The 20000-nt window shown below is 38.0% G+C and overlaps 1 protein-coding gene across 1 annotated transcript in view; it reads right to left on the bottom strand.

The window, feature by feature from the left end:
- Positions 1–20000, bottom strand: part of RORC (RAR related orphan receptor C) — a 2019495-nt gene that overhangs the window by 124061 nt on the left and 1875434 nt on the right. The window contains 1 exon segment of the mRNA XM_044079934.1: positions 631–1173. Within this exon segment, the coding sequence (XP_043935869.1) occupies positions 631–1173 (543 nt within the window).

Here is a 20000-nt window from a genome sequence, read left to right as displayed (position 1 = left end):
GGTTAAGGTGTTTGCCTTACAAACACAAGGTGCAGGGTTTGAGTCTCACAAGGGATAATTGGCTAGGCTTAAAATGGCTCGCAAGGGCAATTAGCTTAGTACTAATCTATGAACCTATGAAGCACATACCCTTTTTGTGAGTATTATAAGGGTTATGTACATTTAAACCAATATACTAGGAGACAGAAAGAAGTATATCTCTTTGTCTCTATCTTTGAAGTTTAACTTATATACCAGTATTTCAATATATTAACAACAGTGCTGCTAAGAAGTTTTACCTTGTACTGCATACTTTTTTTCAGTTTATTTTCCAAATATTACCTCTCATTCTGTTTATTATACTTCATCCACAATATTCTCATACAAAGAGATTGACAAATGGTAGAAAATAGACTGGGTTTTGATGGTTACCTACTGTGCAATTCATTCTCCTAGAATCCCGTTTAGGCATCACTTTTGTTGTGTGAATCCATAAATTCTAAATCAGAAAGAATTGCTACCACTGCATGGCCCAGAATTCAATAAACAAATATGAAAATTATACTTGGATGTGTTAACATGTGAAAATTCTTTTTTTTTTTTCCTCTTCACCACACCTGACTAGTCCATCCAAAACTTTCAGTAACTTACCTATTTCTGTCATGGCTGATATGGGGGATTCCGGTATTCCTGTGAAACTGGGGGGCATATAATAATCAAGATGTTCAGGAAGATCATAAGCCAAACTCCGCTTAATTCCATTTATGTCCAGTCCAGACTGATCTGGTGAAGAAGGCATGTCGAATGAGTAATATCTATTCCCACTCTCCCTGTCCCCCAGTTTTAGCCTGTCCACACTGTTGTCTTTAGGAAGCAAGTTACTAAAGTCTTCTGGTTGCCTACATAGCCCTTTACTGTGTCCTTTCATGTATGTATCCCCCTCAGGCTCATCTGCTAGCAGTCCAAGCCTTGTCTGCCCATTCGGATGACCTGCTGAGTAGGCAGGTGATTCTGAGTCACTCAAAGGTGTTGCAAGCCTTGTGTGTCCATTAGTGAGTCCTGCTTGGAAGGGGGAACATTCCGCTTCATCAGAATCAAACTGGAGCTGTTGCTGTTGCTGCTGAAGTCGATGCTTCTGTACTTCTGCGTACAATGTGTCTCGCTGTTTTTTAGACATCCGGCCAAACTTAACAGCTAAAAGATATCGGGCAAAGGAAAATACATTTGTTACAACTTTATCTGTATTGTGGCAGACTATGACAACAGAGACATTAAACAATACATACTTCAAATACTAGGTGGATGTGGACTTTACAGAACAGCTGTGTAATCATCACATTCTTATTTTTTCTTTATATTTTTTTTTTATTTGGTTTTAAAACAATAGATAAATCAATTATAAAACAAACAATAACTATTGTCATACTCCACAGCTGATCAATATATCAAAGTTATACATATCAATACATATATGGGATGAATGAGGTTTAAAAGAGGCAGGACCTAAATGAGCTATGTAATGTTTGACTGAAAAGGATTGTGTAGATTATAAGTGATGTATAATGTTTGCATCTGGGATTGTGTCAATGCTTGCAACTAGGATTGTATCAGTGTGGTTTGTTTTCATTTATATAAATATATGACTGCTTATGTCATAAGTGATGGTTTAATAAAGATGTTTCTTATTAAAAAGAGAACAATTAATAGTTTTCAGGTAAATCTTTAAATTTAATCCAAGATTTATATAAATGTGTAATATTGGAAGTTCTCATCTTTATAGTTTGCAAATCACTACTGCAAACAATTTTTGCCATACTAATAAATTCAATATTAGAGGGGTAACTTTACTTTTTCAGTTTTTGGTAATTACTTTTCTGGCTGTAGCAAGAATAAACCAAAACAGAGGTTTTTGGAATAATCTCAGGGATTGGAGCATTAAATAAAACTAAAGATTTAGAAATATTACATTTATCTGACCATAGAGCATGAATGAAGTTATTGAATTTATAGGTAAAGATATATGATTGTTTAACAATAATTCCTCTAAATACATATCAATTTTACAATAAGCAACTTTAATTCCATTGTCACTGGAACATATTTGCCATTACCTTACAACAGATCCAACATTCTTTTAAGCAGTTGTGAGAATTCATTAAAACTACTTCTCCCCCTTTACCTGGTTTCATAACTCTTATGGAGGGATTACCTTTCAACTTACACACCAATTCTCTTTTATCAGTACTTAAATTATATCTAAAACATTGAGCAGATATCTGACAAGAATCTCTTTCACAAAGCTTCTCACGTAAATTTACCAATGGACAATTAATGGGATCAAAAGTACTTTTTATATACAGCAACTCTTTGTTGGTCACTTCAGTATTCCCATAGAGTATTGTTAAATTCAACTTCCTTGTAAATAATTTAAATTCTAACAGTCAGGCAGTTTACAATTGAATACCGGAAGTCACTGCTGTCGACTGGCATGTGGTCAAAAGGCAGTTTTCCAATGGGCAGGATGCCGACTCAAAATATATCAACTACACTACAGCCAATGGGTAATGTAAGTATCTGAGTTTGGCGTTGTGCACCAAGATTATAGTTCAGTGAAAAACAGGGAATTAGCCCATTTCCCCACTGTAGTGCGATCTCAGAGTTGGTATACATAAATTGCATGGGGTGTGGGGGTGCAGTGGGGCTTGCTCTCCTGATAAATAACAAAATACATGTACCGTTGACTATGGAATGTCATGGTATGTGAAGGTGCATAGCATGGTTGACTCACCTCCTGCTATGTAGAATACATCGAACTACGGTTGACGATGTAGTCAGTTTCAACCTGGCTGGAATTTCTCTGTTCCAGATTCAGGATTTTGGGTTAATCCATGCAGTTTCCAGATTTCAATAGTAAATCCGGTCAGACATATGAAATATAGGTTCAGGGACTAAAGTAAATCCTCACTCAAACAAATTAAAATGAATGTGAGAAACAATCATACTAGAATAGTTGAAAACAGTAAATCCATGAAGCAAAGTCAATATTGACTGTCCATTTTTCTAATAAAGCTAGCGCCTCCTGGAATGGCTCTGTGTTCTACCCGTGGTGTTGCTCGACTTCACATGCCTCTTGTCAGGCATCCTTGTACTGAGTGAGTGGGGGGGTCCTTCAGCTGATTTTGCTCTGTACTTGCCACTCTCTCTGATCAGTGTAGGGGACGAAACTCTAAAAGGTTAATATATGATGACAATTGTTCACCATGATAGAAATTCATACACATGTCAGTGTTTGCCTTAGTTGTACATATTGGCATTGTATCAGAAGTATCATGGTCTCTCCCTGCATCAAAACTAGCTGGGGTATTTGATTTAGATTTGTGAATAGGATAGGCAAGTTGATATTTGTTTGCCTTTTCATCCCGTTGTAATTTTTTTCCACTTCCTAATCTTAATATGTTGAATAATAGTGTCCAAATGACAGCTCATCACATCAATCCTGTTCATTTATTGGGATAGGTATTCCATCTTTTTAGCACCGTCCTTAATTAAGATATTTAGCAACTCTAAACTGTATCTATTAAACATGGTGACTAACTAGTAGTACAGTTCACCATTAGGAAACTTAACCATACACAACCTGTGGCACATGCCCCCTTTGAATGCACATTTTGTAATAGGCATTATCTAACTGTAGTTTGTGAAAATTAAATAAAAGTTTTTCTAAAGAGAAAATCTTTTGAGAGATTCACTTAACAAAACATGATCATTAGGAGTTGGTCCCCGAGTCGTAGTACTGGACAAAATTTCTATGAGTTCAAGGGTTGGACCATGGCAAATAGTCAATGAGAAGAGGGAATTTGTCTGGCAGCTATGACTTAGGGCATCGCATTCACCAAAATGAAATGAGTATATTTCTGTTGTAAGTACCCTTAGGCTTTGTGCCATGAATTAATACTATTTTTGTGTAATAGATTTATTTTGTATATATTTACATATTTATATCTTGTATTTTGTGTATATGGTGATGGTGGTTTTACACGATTTTCAACAATAAATTATTTAAACATTAATTTGGATTTTTATGTGAAATTTTTTTTAGGGGAACCGTGCCTTTAATGTATTTAACTGATTCTTTGTTATGTCATAATCTAGGATTTATAAGAGGTGACTAGTACTTGATTTAGTGGTTCTGATGAAGTCCATTCACTTTACATAGATGAAAGTGCTTAACAGTTTAATAAATTTATTTTGGTTTTAATACCTGTATGTCCTGCATTTTGTTTGGAGGCAGTTTGGGTGTTACTAGATATCTATAGTTCAAAGTTTGTTTGTGTCTTTCGGCTTTTCCCGGTTAGGGGTCGCCATAGCGGAACTCCGGTCTGCTAATGATTGGCAGTAGATTTTTTTACGTGCCAAGTTTGCCAGCCCTTACGCACAACCTTCAACGAAGGTACGCCCATTCATGCATGTCTCCACACAGAAGATGCTCTAGCTGAGAATCAAATGGCACAACGTCTTGCTGTGAGGCGACAACGCTACCGCAGCACCACCACCACCGCAGTAGATCTATAGTTCAAAGTAAAGTCTAGAAAACATTTTGGTGCCCTCTGACAAACTGCAAACATTGCAGCAATTTTACATTTTGTTACTTTCACATGTGCACTCATACACTAACATAAGTCCATGGCTTACCCACAGTATAAAAATAACCATGACAAGTTGAAATTGCCATTTATTGTAGACTACACTATGCAGGCACAGCAGAATCACTGTTTGTGCAAGACCACTGTGCACTGTTTCAGGAAGTTTCACTTTTTTCACTGTTGTAGAGTTGGTATATATATATATATATATATATATATATATATATATATATATATACATATAAGTTAAGGATGTATGAGGCTTGCTCCAACATGTGGAGGCGCAAGAGTGCTTGCCCCTCAGCAAAAATGATTGCTTCAGTCTGTGGAAGCAGCTTGTATATTTATTGCTCTTGGTCAGTTGTGACCAATTAGTTTTTTTCCAAACAATTGTCTCAGTCTTTTGTATGAGAAGCATGTATATTAATCAAAATAAGGGAAGCCAAAAAATAAGAAAGAATGAAGGAAAAAGAGAAAGAACAGCAAGTCAAATACCTAGCTTGTGAACAGTGAGCCTAGATACATACCTGCTGGAAAAATGGAAACAAGATCTGTTAAATGACATTCTTTATTTCCTACTACCATCTCTGCATTCACATTTATTAAATAGTAATTCTACATTAAGATCCACCATTCATGAAGTACAAATACTGAAAGTGGACAGTTGTTCCAAAAGATAAAATAAATATCAAATCTAAATCTGATCAAACACCAGACAACAAGATTAAGAATTTGAAGGCAAGTTTCATTTCCAAAATGTATTAATCAGGTCCAGTGTTATTTTCCATCTGTCATTAGGCTAAGGGCAAGACAATGAAAAATGCAAAAGGTCTGGTGGCACATGTGCATAGTGCCAGCAAGAAGGCTGTGGGATAAATCGTATGAAGAGAATCTCTGTGGAATAAAATGAACGCCAGTCTGCATTTCATGCTGAACAGATATGTCCCTTAACGAGGTGACAGCACAGGAAACTGTTGCAAATAACAGAAGCCATGCATTAGCATCACATCTCTACCAAAATACTACATGTATTTCATTTTATAAGTTTATCCTTATGGGTACACCAACACCATATGGAAGGAAGTGTTAAGGGGGCTCCAGCCCTTATGCATGCTTACTAGTGGTGTTGGCTAATAGGGTTGCTATTTGTATACAAGTATGTTTTAATCCAACTTTGTCAGTAGAATTAGTGTAGCACAAGACATAATGCTCAGGCAGCTCTTCCAGGCTCTCTCTCACGTTTTTCCCCTCCATCACCATATCAGCCTCAACTCCATTTAATTCCTGACCTCGTAATACAACAGCTAACTGAGACTGAATAAACAGACCAGTGGGTTTCAGTATAGCATGTGCACCTTTATTATGTGAAGGCTGATAGAAAATGACTTCAGAGCCATTCTCTATCCCCTACTTTTTATCGTTTCCCCGTCTCTGCACCTTCCACTCTCATTCATGTCCAATCCCTTTTCTTTGCAAATTTCATAAAACCTTTGTTTGCTGTATATTATTCTCACTAGGAAATCCTTCCTCCATTAGGTGCTATGCAAGCATATAGTATACTTAACCAATTTTACTGGCTGTAATCTTGTTCATGCATATAAATATTTGTGTTTGACTACCCTGGACTAGGTCTAAAACTGGTCTAGGTGGAGCAGTTGTCTAAGTCAGATTAAGTGGACCTGCTGTGCTGTAAACAAGACTAATGAAGCATTTGCAGAACCAGTCTGTCTGTGTGGCAGACAACAAAGTTTTGGATTACATTGTTCTGGAGTTTTTGTTTTTTCTTGGACCAATGCTGTACTTAAATTAACAAATTTTAAACAAATATAATTAAAATAAAAAAATAACAGTGACAGTGTTTTAGTTCTCTCCAGGAAAAGTTTCAAGAGCAGTTGGGCACTAAAGTGAGCCAAAAATTAGCCAAGGCAGCCCTAGACCCATCACTAATTGCAGCTTCAGGAAGTCCAGTAGCATCAGTCAGAAACAGGTGATGTGCTAAAGATGGTAAGCCTAAAGGAAATTAAAACAAACTTGGGGAGAAGCTATAACTATGAAAGGGATTATTGAAAAACTGGGGACTAGCAGCTGTAAATGGCTAGAGCACATAATGAGCGAAAGTGAAGAATTGTCATTCACATCAATTTTTACACACTCCATTTAAAGTGAGTTTCTTCATAGGTTCATAGATTAGTACTAGGCTAACTGCCCTTGTGGGCCATTTTAAGTCTAGCCAATTACCCCATGTAAGAATCAAACCCTGCACCTTGTGTCTGTAAGCTATATACCTTAACCAATACACCAAACTCCCACCCAATAAAGATGTGGATACTTCTAGATTAGAACCATCAATGCCATCACACATGCTAACTTCCCTACTCCACTGAGCCACACAATTTGCCTTAACCATGTTTCAAACTCTGTAGAATGACTTGTTTGTTGTTTTTCTTTCGGCTTTTCCCGGTTAGGGGTGGCCACAGCGGAACTCCAGTCCACTAATGATAGGCAGTCGATTTTTACGGTGTTGAGGTGCCAGCCGGACGCCCAACCTTCAACGAAGGCATGCCCATTCACGCATGTGTTTCGAACGCCACTCGACCATGGGGAGGACATGCAGACTCCACACAGAAGGTGCTCCAGCCAAGAAACGAATGGGAGAACCTCTTGCTGTGAGGCGACAATGCTACCGCTGCACCACTGCGGCTTCAAACTCTGTAGAATGACTACATGCTTCATTTTTTTGGCTATAAAATATGTTAAAATTTAGTTGACTCAGATTAGTAGATCTTCAAAAAGAACATACTGCAATGTTTAAGGATATTTGCCTTCAGTTCTAGTATGGATTTTATGACAAAATAAAACATTATCATAGGTTCATAGGTTGGTACTAGGCTAGGGCCTATACAAGCCTAGCCATAACAATTCCCTGGATATTTCTTCCCACAATATTTACTTCTCTGGACCCCTGTCTAACAGAGCGACTGACATGATCCCAGGGGTCAATTTCCTATCTCCCACCCAGTCATCAAGGTTCCTTCTAAAGAGGGCCAAGGAGGCGCTCTGCTTGACATGTATGGGCAGTCTATTCCAGAGTATGGGGAGTCTCTGGGTCAGGAACCTATCCCTCCAGCATGTTTTGTTCATTGTGATGACAAGGTTTAGATCCCTGGAGTGTGTGGCTCTGAGGGACTGGGATTTCTTTAAGTGGAGCATGTCCAACAGTTCAGGGTTTGACTTGGCCTTGTATGTTAAGTAGAGATCGCCTCTGAGTAGACGATATGCCACAGAGTATAGCTGGAGTTTTTTTAGATGGTCAGCATATGGCATCTGCTTTAGGCCTGTGATTCTTTTAGTGAGGTATTTCTGTGGCCTTTCCAGGTGTTGCAGATGTCTTGTGAGGTACATACCAAACGGGGCATTATACTCTATAATTGTCTAATGAGGGATGAGTACAGTGGGACAATGACCTCCTTTTTTCTGGATGAAAAGCCCTTAGTGATGAGGTGTGCCACATAGAAGGATTTCCTGACTGTTGTGGCAATGTGGTTATCGAAAGTGAGACCACTGTCCACCTGTGTCCCTAAGTCTCTCATCACACTTTCGATGTTTAGTGTTGCATTCATTCCACTGTAATTCTCTTGAAACATTATGTTCCTCATGAAATTTACTAATCTGTCTTGTGCTATTGATGATGTCCACATAGCTCTACTGAAAGGACAATTCAGAACATCACCTGTAGTACAGAAAGTGACTATACTGTAATGCTAAGACAACAGTGGACAAACCAAAATGTGCTTGACATAGACATCCAATTCCCCTACTGACCTACTCCACTTAATTATATCCTAACACTGTGCCAGTCACCAGTTCAGAAAATGAAACTACTTACTAGGTGTTTCCTTGATAAATATTGGATGCCTCAGGAATCCAAATGCCTGCAGTTCCACTTGCAGAAAACCAAATCCTCTTATCTTTGTTTTCTCTGTCTGTCCTGATGCTCTCCCTCATGAAGAAGCTTGAATTCTGCACATTTCTTGATCACAATAAGATAGCAGCAGGAACATGGTGGGCATTGTTCTGTGACTAATAACTTTTCTGCAGCCAGTTAAGGCGGATATGCTTCTGGGCATAATTCTATAGTTTTCAGTTTGATTCTATCAGTGTCTACATAAAGCAAGTCATGCTGAATATTTTGCCTGTACTTTAGGTGGTAATTAGCATGCAGCTTACTATTATTTTGTTCTTACAAAATTCTTAAATATTTTAGAATGGGTGATATTTTAAATCCATGTATACTGGACCACTGTTGAAGGAATATTGATTTATAAGAAAAAAGGGAGCTGTCTTACCAAGATTTAACTGACAAATAGACAAAATGCGACACTGAAACACTATTGACAATTGCAGTAAAGAATTGGTACGGCATTATTTGGAAGATGAAAGCGTAAATTCATATCATCTGCAAAGACACTGATTTGTAAAAGAGTATATTTAAAATTACAAAAGTGGTGCATGACTTAGCATTGAAAAATATTAAGAGTTCAAAGTAAATGTTGAAGAGATACAGTGATAAAGGATAACTTTGCTGCATTCTGTTATTGACAGTAATAACATCCATTAGAATACATTAAGGCAGAGAGATTAGAATAAAACTTGGAATTCAAAAAGTCTTAGCATGATGATTTTCCGATTGACAGAACTTTGGGGTCTCCCCTTGTATGGGCTTCAGCATGGAGAGTGGTCTTGTAGGTGAAGCCACTTGCTAATGTGGCAGTCTGGGGAGAGTTGATTATCCATGTGCTTTTCCCCACAAATATCCACATATCCTGATTTGCTAAGCCCTGAGAAGCTGTATGTGTGTGTGTGTGTGTGTGTGTGTGTGTGTGTGTGTGTGTGTCTGTGTGTGTGTGTGTGTGTGTGTGTGTGGGGGTTAGTTTGTGTATGTATGAAGACATGTGTGTGCAAGTCTGTTGGGGGTTGGCATAATGGTTAAGATGTTTACAGATACAAGGTACAGAGTTTGATTCTCACCCTTGGAAGCAGGGCTAGGCTTAGAAAGGCCAGCTGGGGTTGCTAGCCTTGTAATCAGCTATGAATTAATGAAGCTGCATGAATGAGTATGAGGACAACTATTTGTGGTTTGGACTGTGTCTTCTGCCTTTTCTTGCATGGAGCAATCTGGCTGACCAGGACCGCCATCTCCTTCATTCCAGGACTGGTAATGGGAATAACGTCCTTATGATGTGGCCTGGATTTGTGTCCATTACATAAAACTTGCCAACATAATCATAAAGACATTGCTCTGACTCTACAGTCCACATCAATAAGAAGGTCAGGGTACAATTCATCTCTGAAAGTTGGGGTTATTTTCTCAAAAGCTTGTTGAACCGCTGCCAAAGTATTCTTGAATTTTCTGGTCAAAATGGTACAATGCAAGTTAATTGTAGAAAGAGAAGAATACTTCTCTTCTCTTTTCAGGTGTTGTAATGTTTGGGTGTGGAATCTTATCTTTCCCTACGGAGATAAGCACTGAAAGCTTCATTTTGGAAGTTATCTCCATTATTTCCATGATGCTAAGGACGAAAGTACATAAAGGCTGTTTTGGTATAACTGGGTATATAATGAATTGGTAAAATAAAGGCATATAGCAGCTATAACATTTCAAAAGGAATTTACTGCTCACAGTCAAACAGAAACTGTTCAAACAAAAAGTAATTGCAAAAATGCAACTAAAACACAAACTATCAAAATGTTATAAAAGAAACCAAGATAAATGAAAGTGTTTTCTGCCAAGGGTTAAGACCCTCTGCACTTCCACATTGGGGGCTGAACCCCAACCCTTCCTGCTACTTACATATATTAACTCTCAGGTTGTAAAACAGTGCAGAAAGGGCAAACTGCCAAATTCCACTGTAGTGGGATCTTGCACAACTGAATAAAGTCACAGTGCAGCCACATGAATATTTGAGACTTAGTGCCATGGCTCTAAGTATTTGATCACATGCACTCCTGAAAAGTTACTAAGTACTTCTGTGATAATACAAAAAGTGTTCTGGCATGCATTTGAGTGGAGAATAAAAATAATATGGTGTGCTACAAAGGATTAGAAACTAAGAGGTACTGGGAGAGTAAGAAATAAACTACTTAGAGTTCAACCATTATTGGTTGTACATTACTAATAATTTACTTTGACTTTCTCTCATTCATTCAGTCGTACTGCTGAAGTTGGTCTCCAGTTTAAGTCAACATTCTGCACAGATACATGCCAAATACTTGTTTTTCCTTCTTTTCAGTTTGAAAAATTGACTAGTATAATATTCTATTGTTTAATATGATGGGGAAGAAACATTGACAAAAATAAAGATATGCAATTTGTACCAGTGTCAATAGTTGAGACACTGTCTTTAGGGAGCTTGCATAATGAAAACAGTTACCTTTTTAAGTTCAGATCACTTCCTCCTCTCTGTGTGAATTTTTTGTCTCATCTCTATGCCCATTGACCTTCCTACTGTCATCCATGATCATGTGCTCTTGTTCTCCCTATAACGTACCACCCAATAGCACCAAACGTGCCACCCAGGCAGTCATTAGGGGATTTTCTGTTTTAGACTTAAGCTTGTCACGTTGTTGCTGACGTCATGCCAGCTGAAGTGAGGGCCTGCAATGCCTTCTCCACAGAACAAGTATGTTTCCATGTGTGTGTTGAAGACAACCATATGTGAACACACTGCTTCAATTAGCCAAGATCATACCACTGGCTCATGCTGTACACCTGCTGTTAACAAGCTGTTACAGCATAGCAAACTAGGTTTGGAGCCCTATCCTAGGATGGGTGAGCTAGTATTGGTCCCTCACTCCTACCCTCTCCTGCCAGCTCCACCAGTGACCAGGTTACTAGTTGACCTTGTGTTAGCTGGGTCATGGTCAGTACTTTATCCTTCTGTGTGTGAGGACTGTTTCCTCTGATACTGTGCCTGCACTTTTATTTTTAGTACACAGGGCAAATATTGCACTCCGTTGATACCTTATCACCCTACCGGACTTGTGTTTCTCTTTATCCTTCCATTTTGTGTTCTTTACTCAACATGGAAGTAAAGAATTTGCTATGTCAGCCACAAACAGGAATAAAAACGATATAATGTCTTAAACAGAAAATTTACAGTTTAAGGACAGAAAAAAAAAGCAAAATTACACACATATGTGATAAAGTCTTAAGATAATTTAATTTCAGCAGTACTGGTTATGCATGAGGCAGACCAAATAGAGATAAATGTGGTAGCAGCAGGATTAATAATGAAAGAATCTGGATGGAAAATACGTATGGAAATTAAAAAAAATAAATAAATCAGAAAATACAAAATTTCAACAGTAGGGGGAGATATGAATGCACAAGAGAGAAGATCTAAAAAAGCACAAGTGACACACATACAATAAATGCACTGCAATTGAAAAAATATTAAAAATATTGGGAGATAATACAGAATTTAATAAAAAGGCAAAAGAAATGTGGGCAATGATGCAATAATGGAGTACCAATGCTACAATTTTAATGCCGCATTTAGTTATGCAGATTTGGACTCAGAAAACTAGTGTGGCATGTTATGCCACAGTATGGCTGTTCCAAGCCAGATTTTTTTTAAACTTATTCCTAGAAGAATTTTGAGGGAAGGAGGGCAATCACCCTGTACACAGATATCCTTATGGGTCATCCTCCATTGCATTAACAAATAAATATTTTCTTAATTTTTTTTTTTTATTTGACTTTTTGACTTGATTTGATATATTTATTATTTTAAGCAATGGATTTGATTAACATTTGTCTGCAGTTTGCTCTCTAAATTTAGACAATACTGGTAGCCTCAGAGATAGCCTGCAAAATAGTAACATTAATTATTTCTGTACAATATTTAAACTGGTGCTCCATCTTATACATGCAATGCATATGTGTTTCACATGTATGTGTGCTGTAGTTACCTGGATGTCACATAAATGATACCGCTATGATCTTTAGATTTTGTTGTCATGTCTACCATTTATATGTTTTTTATATACATAGATCATGTATATATACATGCATTTTCTAAGTTGTCTTAATATATTATTGAGGTGAGTTTCAACATATACCAGATATATTGTAAGCAATAGATTCTATTTTATAGGTTTTAATAGTTTAGATATTAATATGTTTAAATAGTCTCCATGTTTATGTTATTTTTACCTTTTTGTTACATATTATCAATTGAGTGATGGTTACTTTGTTAATGACTTCATTTATATCTCAATTGTTTAAATGTCAGCATTGAATAATTTGGAAGTATGCTTTCCTGATGGATTAAACTGTTCCCTGCGCATTGTACATTAATTAGCAGTGGATGATGTCAGAATTTGGTTTGACCTATGGATGAACATGTTCCATTACTTAAATGCTTGGAGATTTTTTATGTATTTTAGTCTGAAGAAGCCTTTGTGGTGAAAGTGCTAACTATTTTATTAAATTTGGACTGTGCAGAAGTCTGCGTCTCCAAATCATTTTATATGAACTGTTTAGTGGTGTTCTAGTGTTCGTTGATAATGTCTGCCATGTACAGCCTCTGTGGATGGTTTTTATCTTGTTGGTTCTTTATTTTGTCTTTGGAACCACAGGAGCTCTTACCCTTTGGTGGTGCCTTTGTTTATCATAAATGATATCTCTGTTTACAAGTGGGACACAGAGTTGCTGTTACCTGGCCTTGTATAATGCAGTGGTTTATTTACACTGGTGGTAGTAATGCTTACAGTACAACTATTAGTAATGATGTATGGTGTTTATTTACTCACAACTAGTCTGCAGTTGTGTGCACTGTAATGCTTGCCTTAACTGCTTCTTGCACATTCCTCCTATTTTAAGCATAGCACTCTCTGGCTTTTGTTGGATGACTTTAAATACTGCTTGTTTTTTTTATGCTGCTGTTTGTTTATAACGCCCATGTTGTTCTCACCACACTGCATTTATTTTTAAACCTCCTTAGTGTATACCTCACTGGCTGGCAACTGTGGATCAAACCGAACTGGCTGAAGTATCAGTCGGTCTGCTGAATATCGAGTGTGTTATTTGTCTGACTGCTCCTGAACATTTTCTGTTACTTTACCCAGCTTATCGTAGCTCCTATTTTATTAGTTAGCTCCACACTGGCAACTATTTTATTTCAAGACTTGGTTATGCAGGTTTTGACTACCAGCAAACTTGTGTATCATGTTACATTGCAGTGTGCCTGTGCCATCACAGTGTCTTTATGGCATTTGAAATAGCAAGGTGTAATCTGCTTAGAATATTTAGAATTTACCAACAAACTCTTGCTGCTGCAAAGCAGTTGAACAGGGGTTTTGGCTACAGTACCTCCCTGCATATGTGTTTGGGTCACAATCACTTGTGCTTTATTTATTTATTTGTATTAACTCAGGTCTTATTTTCTAGCATTTTATTTTTAAATGTCTCCAGCAAGTGCAGGATAGCAACCCCCCCCCCCCTTCCACAGCTGTCCAAAAATAAGCAAAACAGTCATCAGTAAAGAACAGGGCCTTACATTCAGATGTACAAATGGATACTTCCTGTACTTCTCAAGTGAACCTCATTATGACAAACTTCCCTCATTCTGACTCTTCGTAAGTCAATGTTCCTCTCAGTTCCACATTGAAAGGGCATGTCACACATTCAGTGTTAAGAATGTTTTTAGGTGATATCTATGGTAAATAATACTGAATCAGATTTGTTCATCAAAAATGTTTTCACAAGAATAAAGTTACACATGTCAACTGATTTCCTATTGAAATGCCAAGTGCCAACAAGGCAAAAAAAAAGACTGAAAACACAGGTGAAGAGAAAATCTTGAAAATCACTTTTCTCCTTAAAACTTCTTTTTGAAGGGGACCCACCTTCACCCCCGAACGTATATATACCAACTGTGAGATCACCATACATTGGAGTAAAGGGAATATTCTGACAAATGGCATCTTGAACTTAGTATATGGACGTCCATTCTTTCATACATTCAATCTCTGCATTTCAGGACTCGCTCTAGCGGGTCCTGACATTTCAAATGGCTAACATTTTAACCATATTGTGAGCTTTCTAGATGAAGTTGTTATTCAGCTGTTAGTAAGTGTTCCACATTCTTCCCATATGTCGCACATTACAAGAGTTAGTACTCCACATTCTAGAGATGATAAACTGAGAGCTGTGATCTAACCACACCAAGGAGTTTCTGACTACACATATTCTGCTTACAACTGATTTAAGTTAACAGTCTACAGTATTACAGGACTGACTTTGCTTGCTTTTTTGTTTGTTTGTTTTATTTTGTTTTGCTTTTGTGTTGGATGTACCATAGTTTTGCAGACTGAGAACTGTTAGAGATCCTCAACACCTCTACCCCATCCATTATAGCTACTAGTGGATAAAATTTCAGCATATACTGTATAGATTGCCAAACATTACTATCTTTTTATTTTCCAGAATACTGCTTTTGTAAACTCTACATCAGAAAGCAGGCAGGATATTAAAACATTTAAAAGTAAAACAAAATGCTTACACTGGTAGAGTAGATGCACAAAGCCCTGACTACGGCCCAAGTGACCCCCATATCAATTAGCAACTGAGCTGATTGATAGTTAATGAAGGAAGGCTGGGCATACTCATCCATGGGGGAAAGGATGGTAGTTCAACGGGCATACCCGTCATTGGGGGAGGGTGGGGATGGTGATCCCATGGGCATACCCATCCTTGGGAAGGGATGGTGGTCTCATATAGCATACCCATCCTTGGGAGGAAGGGATGGTGGTCCCATAGGCATACCCATCCTTGGAGAGAAGGGAAAGTGGTCCCATGGGCAGACCCATCCTTGGGGGGAAGGGATGGTGATCCCATGGGCATAACCATCCTTGGGGGGAAGGAATGATGGTCTCATGGACATACCCATCCTTGGGGGGAATGCATGGTGGTCCCATATGGCATACCCATCCTTGGGGGGAAGGGATGTTGGTCCCATAGGCATAGCCATCCTGGTGGGGCAGGGATAGTGGTCCCATGAGTGTACCCATCCTTGGGGAGAAGGGATGGTGGTTCCATCAGCATAGCCATCCTTGTGGGAAAGGGATGGTGGTCCTATGGGCATAGACAAAACCAATTGCTGTGCACATGGGAGATGCATGGACGGGTAATACCATAAAGAAACATAGCTGGCCAGCAAAATTAACAGTCAAACATACAGCCAAAAAGGATAGTGAATAAACTGACTTTATTACTGAAAATAAAAAACAGACCGGTTTCGGCAAAATTATGCCTTCTTCAGTGTTGGACAAACAGACGGTCCTATGGGCATACCCATTCTTGGGGGGAAGGGATGGAGGTCCCATGGGCATACCCATCCTTGGGGGGGAGGAAAGATAGTCCCATGGGTATACCCATTCCTTCCTATTCTTGGGAGGAAAGGATGGTGGTGCCATATGGCTTACACAGTCTTGCCACTGACACAGCCTCCTCTGAAGAGTAAGGCATGTCAAGATGTGTGCAGCCGGTGCAAGAATGACGTGGCAAAAGAGTATAAGAGGTACTTGGCTGTGACACAGGTGCTCACAAAACCACCATGAGAGAGAGCTAGGCCATTCATAAGGGAAAAAAATTTCACAGCCAGGATGCTAAGAGGGCACAAGCTAACTTGATATCTACCCATATGACAACCCCTCCAAATGAGTCTCACACCAGGGGAACTGGGAATTCCATGCAGGGGAATTAAAACACTTAAAAAGGTAAATCAAAACCCAATAATAATTCCATATTATGTATTTTTTGTGTACTGCCTCACTCTCTGACCCACTCTGCAACTGGAATTGTTGAGAGCTATATAGACTTACTTAGTTTCTGAAACCATTCACAACTGATTGTTTTTTGGGATCCTGTCCAGGAGTGGGAATCCCTGTTCCACACAGCCCAAAGTACTGAGAATGTGTTTCACTCCTTTACACTACACCCATCCCCACCCACTCCCGTATCACTTCTGTGATAGCCACATCACAGCACTCACTTTCATCCACATTAATCACATTGACTTCATTGGGCTGATACAGCCCTCCATCTTATCTTACACCACCAGCTACACTGTATGTTTGCCCTTCCGAACATATTAACTTCAGCTTCTCCTTACTACTCTCCTTTACTCTCCTACTATACAATAAGTAAAAACGAAATGTAAACTCCAGCCAAGCTAGAACTTCCAATGAGTGACCTCCCAAACCTCCTGGAACAGAGGCACATGGGATATATGCAAATGACCCTTATGAACCTCAGGTGTTTCAGCTATATGGCGATTCTGATTGCCCATGACTTTTATGTTTGAAGTCGTTTTAATGGACAATTTTAGGCCAATAAAGCCAAACCCCACTAGCTATGGATATGCATATTTCGGCCTTGTTATGACTTCGTCAGCATAGCACAAGCAGAGTGTTTGACTAAGCATTCTATACAATAAAAAACATTTTCCTGTCTCTTCTCTACTTATAAATTCCATCCTCACGCCATGGAGAACTAAGCCCAGTGACAAACACAGTAACACCACATTTACTATTCAATTCTCATTTTAAGCAATACAAATATTCAAAGTCAACTCTATTGCCTTTACTTTTTTCATTCATTTATGGAGTGAGAAATGAAATCTAACCACATTATCACTCCTCTAAGCACAAATCTATTATAAAACCATTTCATCTTTAAAAAAAGCCCTTTTAATCTACTTTGCCTGCGCCAAAATACATCTCCACACCAAATATTTTACCAAAAATACATGTTTTCTAACAAGAAAACATTTCAATTTCAGAGCTACAGGTTGTTCCTCTCTGATATCTGAAAAACTATTTGCACCTTTATGTTCCTTTACTGTACTGTTGTCATGTGGCATACAAGTAACAAAGGATTGACAGTTACTACCCTTCAGTCCAACTTTACACATCTGTCCATGGGATATTAAGTAACAATTTTAATAAATGGATGCTTCTTGAGAAATAGGCTGCCTTGCATAATCTTAAAATTATTTCACTCACTGAATCCTAGTTAAAAAAAAGACTTTTGAATCATTCCATGTTTCTCTCAAAATGACTCCATCTTTTCAAATAATAGGCCAGGGACCAGACAATGAAGACATTTACTTACTTTTGTTAAGAATTCATTATGGATGGGCTCCCTCTCTAACAGCCAGAAGTAATACCACTTTAGATAGTGTCCCCTAATGGACAATTATACAAATCATACTAGGCAGTCATCAGTCATGCAAAGCTGCTATCTGCCATATATATATATATATATATATATATATATATATATATATATATATATATATATATATATATATATATATATATATATATATATATATATATATACACGTGTACATATATAAAACCATCAAATTTACATTGGTTTGAACTTCACTTACCCGAGTCCAATTCTTCAAATCTTCAGTAATCCAAAAGCATGGACTACCGAAATCCTTTCCCTATGAAAGGAACCACTTGGACACCACGAAAAAATGCCTAAACAGACCAAAACTAAACCCACCGAAGTGGGGGGCTTCTCTCCACCCCCCCCCACTTAAATATATCAACTCCAAGATCGCACTACATTGAAGAAAGGGCAAAGTTTACCATGGTGGACAAGTGGTTCATTTCACAGGGAAAGGATTTCAGCAGTCCGTGCTTTTGGATTAATGAAGACTCGAAGAAGTGAACTCAAGTAAGTGAAATTTGAGCAAATGTAAATTCAATGGGTCAAAGTAGACCCATACACACACACACACACACACACACACACACACACACACACACACACACACACACACACAAACACATATACACATATATACTCCTTCACCTTCCTCATTAAGGTGAGTACAAGGCACTTCAAAAACAATCATGGAACTAGCATAACATTACACGTTAATAATCCTTGGTGGTCTCAACCTTAACTGGAAAGGCCAGTATACACATATACTAACAGCATTTTTATTTGTGTGTAATCTTGCACAGAGAGTCAGTGGTGACACATGGCCCAAGCATGCCATCAAAGGAATCTACTCTGCTTGTGTTGTATTTATAACCAATATCCCTAACAAACTTGCAAATCTACAAATTCTCACAAATGACATGAGCGTGAACATTCAAAACTAAAAATCCTCCTTGTCAGTTGATTCATTCTACATCTGTCCCAAACTCCGGGAATCCACTGTTGTTAGCAAGGTCAGAAATGGTACAGTAGACACTCTTATTTAACTGTATGGCTCCAACAGCTATTTTTACCACCTTCTAGAAAATCTCTGTACCAGTACAAGACAGACTCTTCCCTATTACACAAAGAAGACTCCAAGGTCACAATATGCCATTGTTAACAGCAGAGAAAAATGAGGGAGAAAACCTGGTCTGTCTAAAAACAGATATTATTTATACAGCAAAACATGAAACTTATCGGAAAACAAAACACACAATCAACTCCAAGAAAACTGTAAAAAAATTTATTCACAATGTCAGGGTCAACCAAATAAATTTTGGCAAACACTAAGGGACTTAGCTAACAAGGTACTCCCTAAACCAGACACCGTTAATACAATCAACACTTATCAACACTGATGCCCGTACTACAATCAAATGTGCCATCTCTTGCCCTTCTCTGTCTTTCTGAACATTTTAATAACATCTCTGGTGGTACCTAACCCATATGACTTCATTCTGTGCTCCAGTATCCTAATTTTTACTTCAAATATATCAATACAAATACTGTCAAAGAAATGCCTGACAAACTTAACTAGAACTATAACCCTAATTTTCATATTCAACACTGAAAGTTCCCACAGCTAAGTAATAGCATGCTACGCAGGCCATTGCCTTATAATTGTAAGCTTACTTTGGCATCTCAGACTCTTCTCTAAGCTTCAAACATATGTTAATAATTCTACTCCCTAAAAGTACCATCTCAGAACTCTACTGCTGACTACTGACCTGATGCACATCTACCCCCTTCCCAAACTTGTACAGAAAATCATTTATAGCCAAAACCTTACAATATATCCAAACACTTGTGTATTATAATACAAACAACACAAGTTAAAGCCAAACTATAGTAAAATTACAGCTGTTTACTCACTGAAAAATGACATACTCTCAAATACAGAAAAAGGGTCACTTCAGGTACCATCTTTCTTAGTTTAAGAAAGTCTTTCAGAGTGTAGACCATCCAAATTCACTGTTTATGTTATCCAGGTATGGACTTTTCCAGTGAAATAGTACAGAGCTTTTGCAACTACCTCTAAATCTAACTTCTTGGTTACAATCCAAACTTATGAATTGATTAAGTTATAATTA

The sequence above is a fragment of the Protopterus annectens genome, chromosome 8.part0 (assembly GCF_019279795.1).
Source record: "Protopterus annectens isolate FY-2018-M chromosome 8.part0, PAN1.0, whole genome shotgun sequence".
NCBI classification, from domain to species: domain Eukaryota; kingdom Metazoa; phylum Chordata; order Ceratodontiformes; family Protopteridae; genus Protopterus; species Protopterus annectens.
The sequence above is the reverse complement of the archived record's forward strand: the minus strand, read 5'-3'. Positions and strand labels throughout refer to the sequence as shown.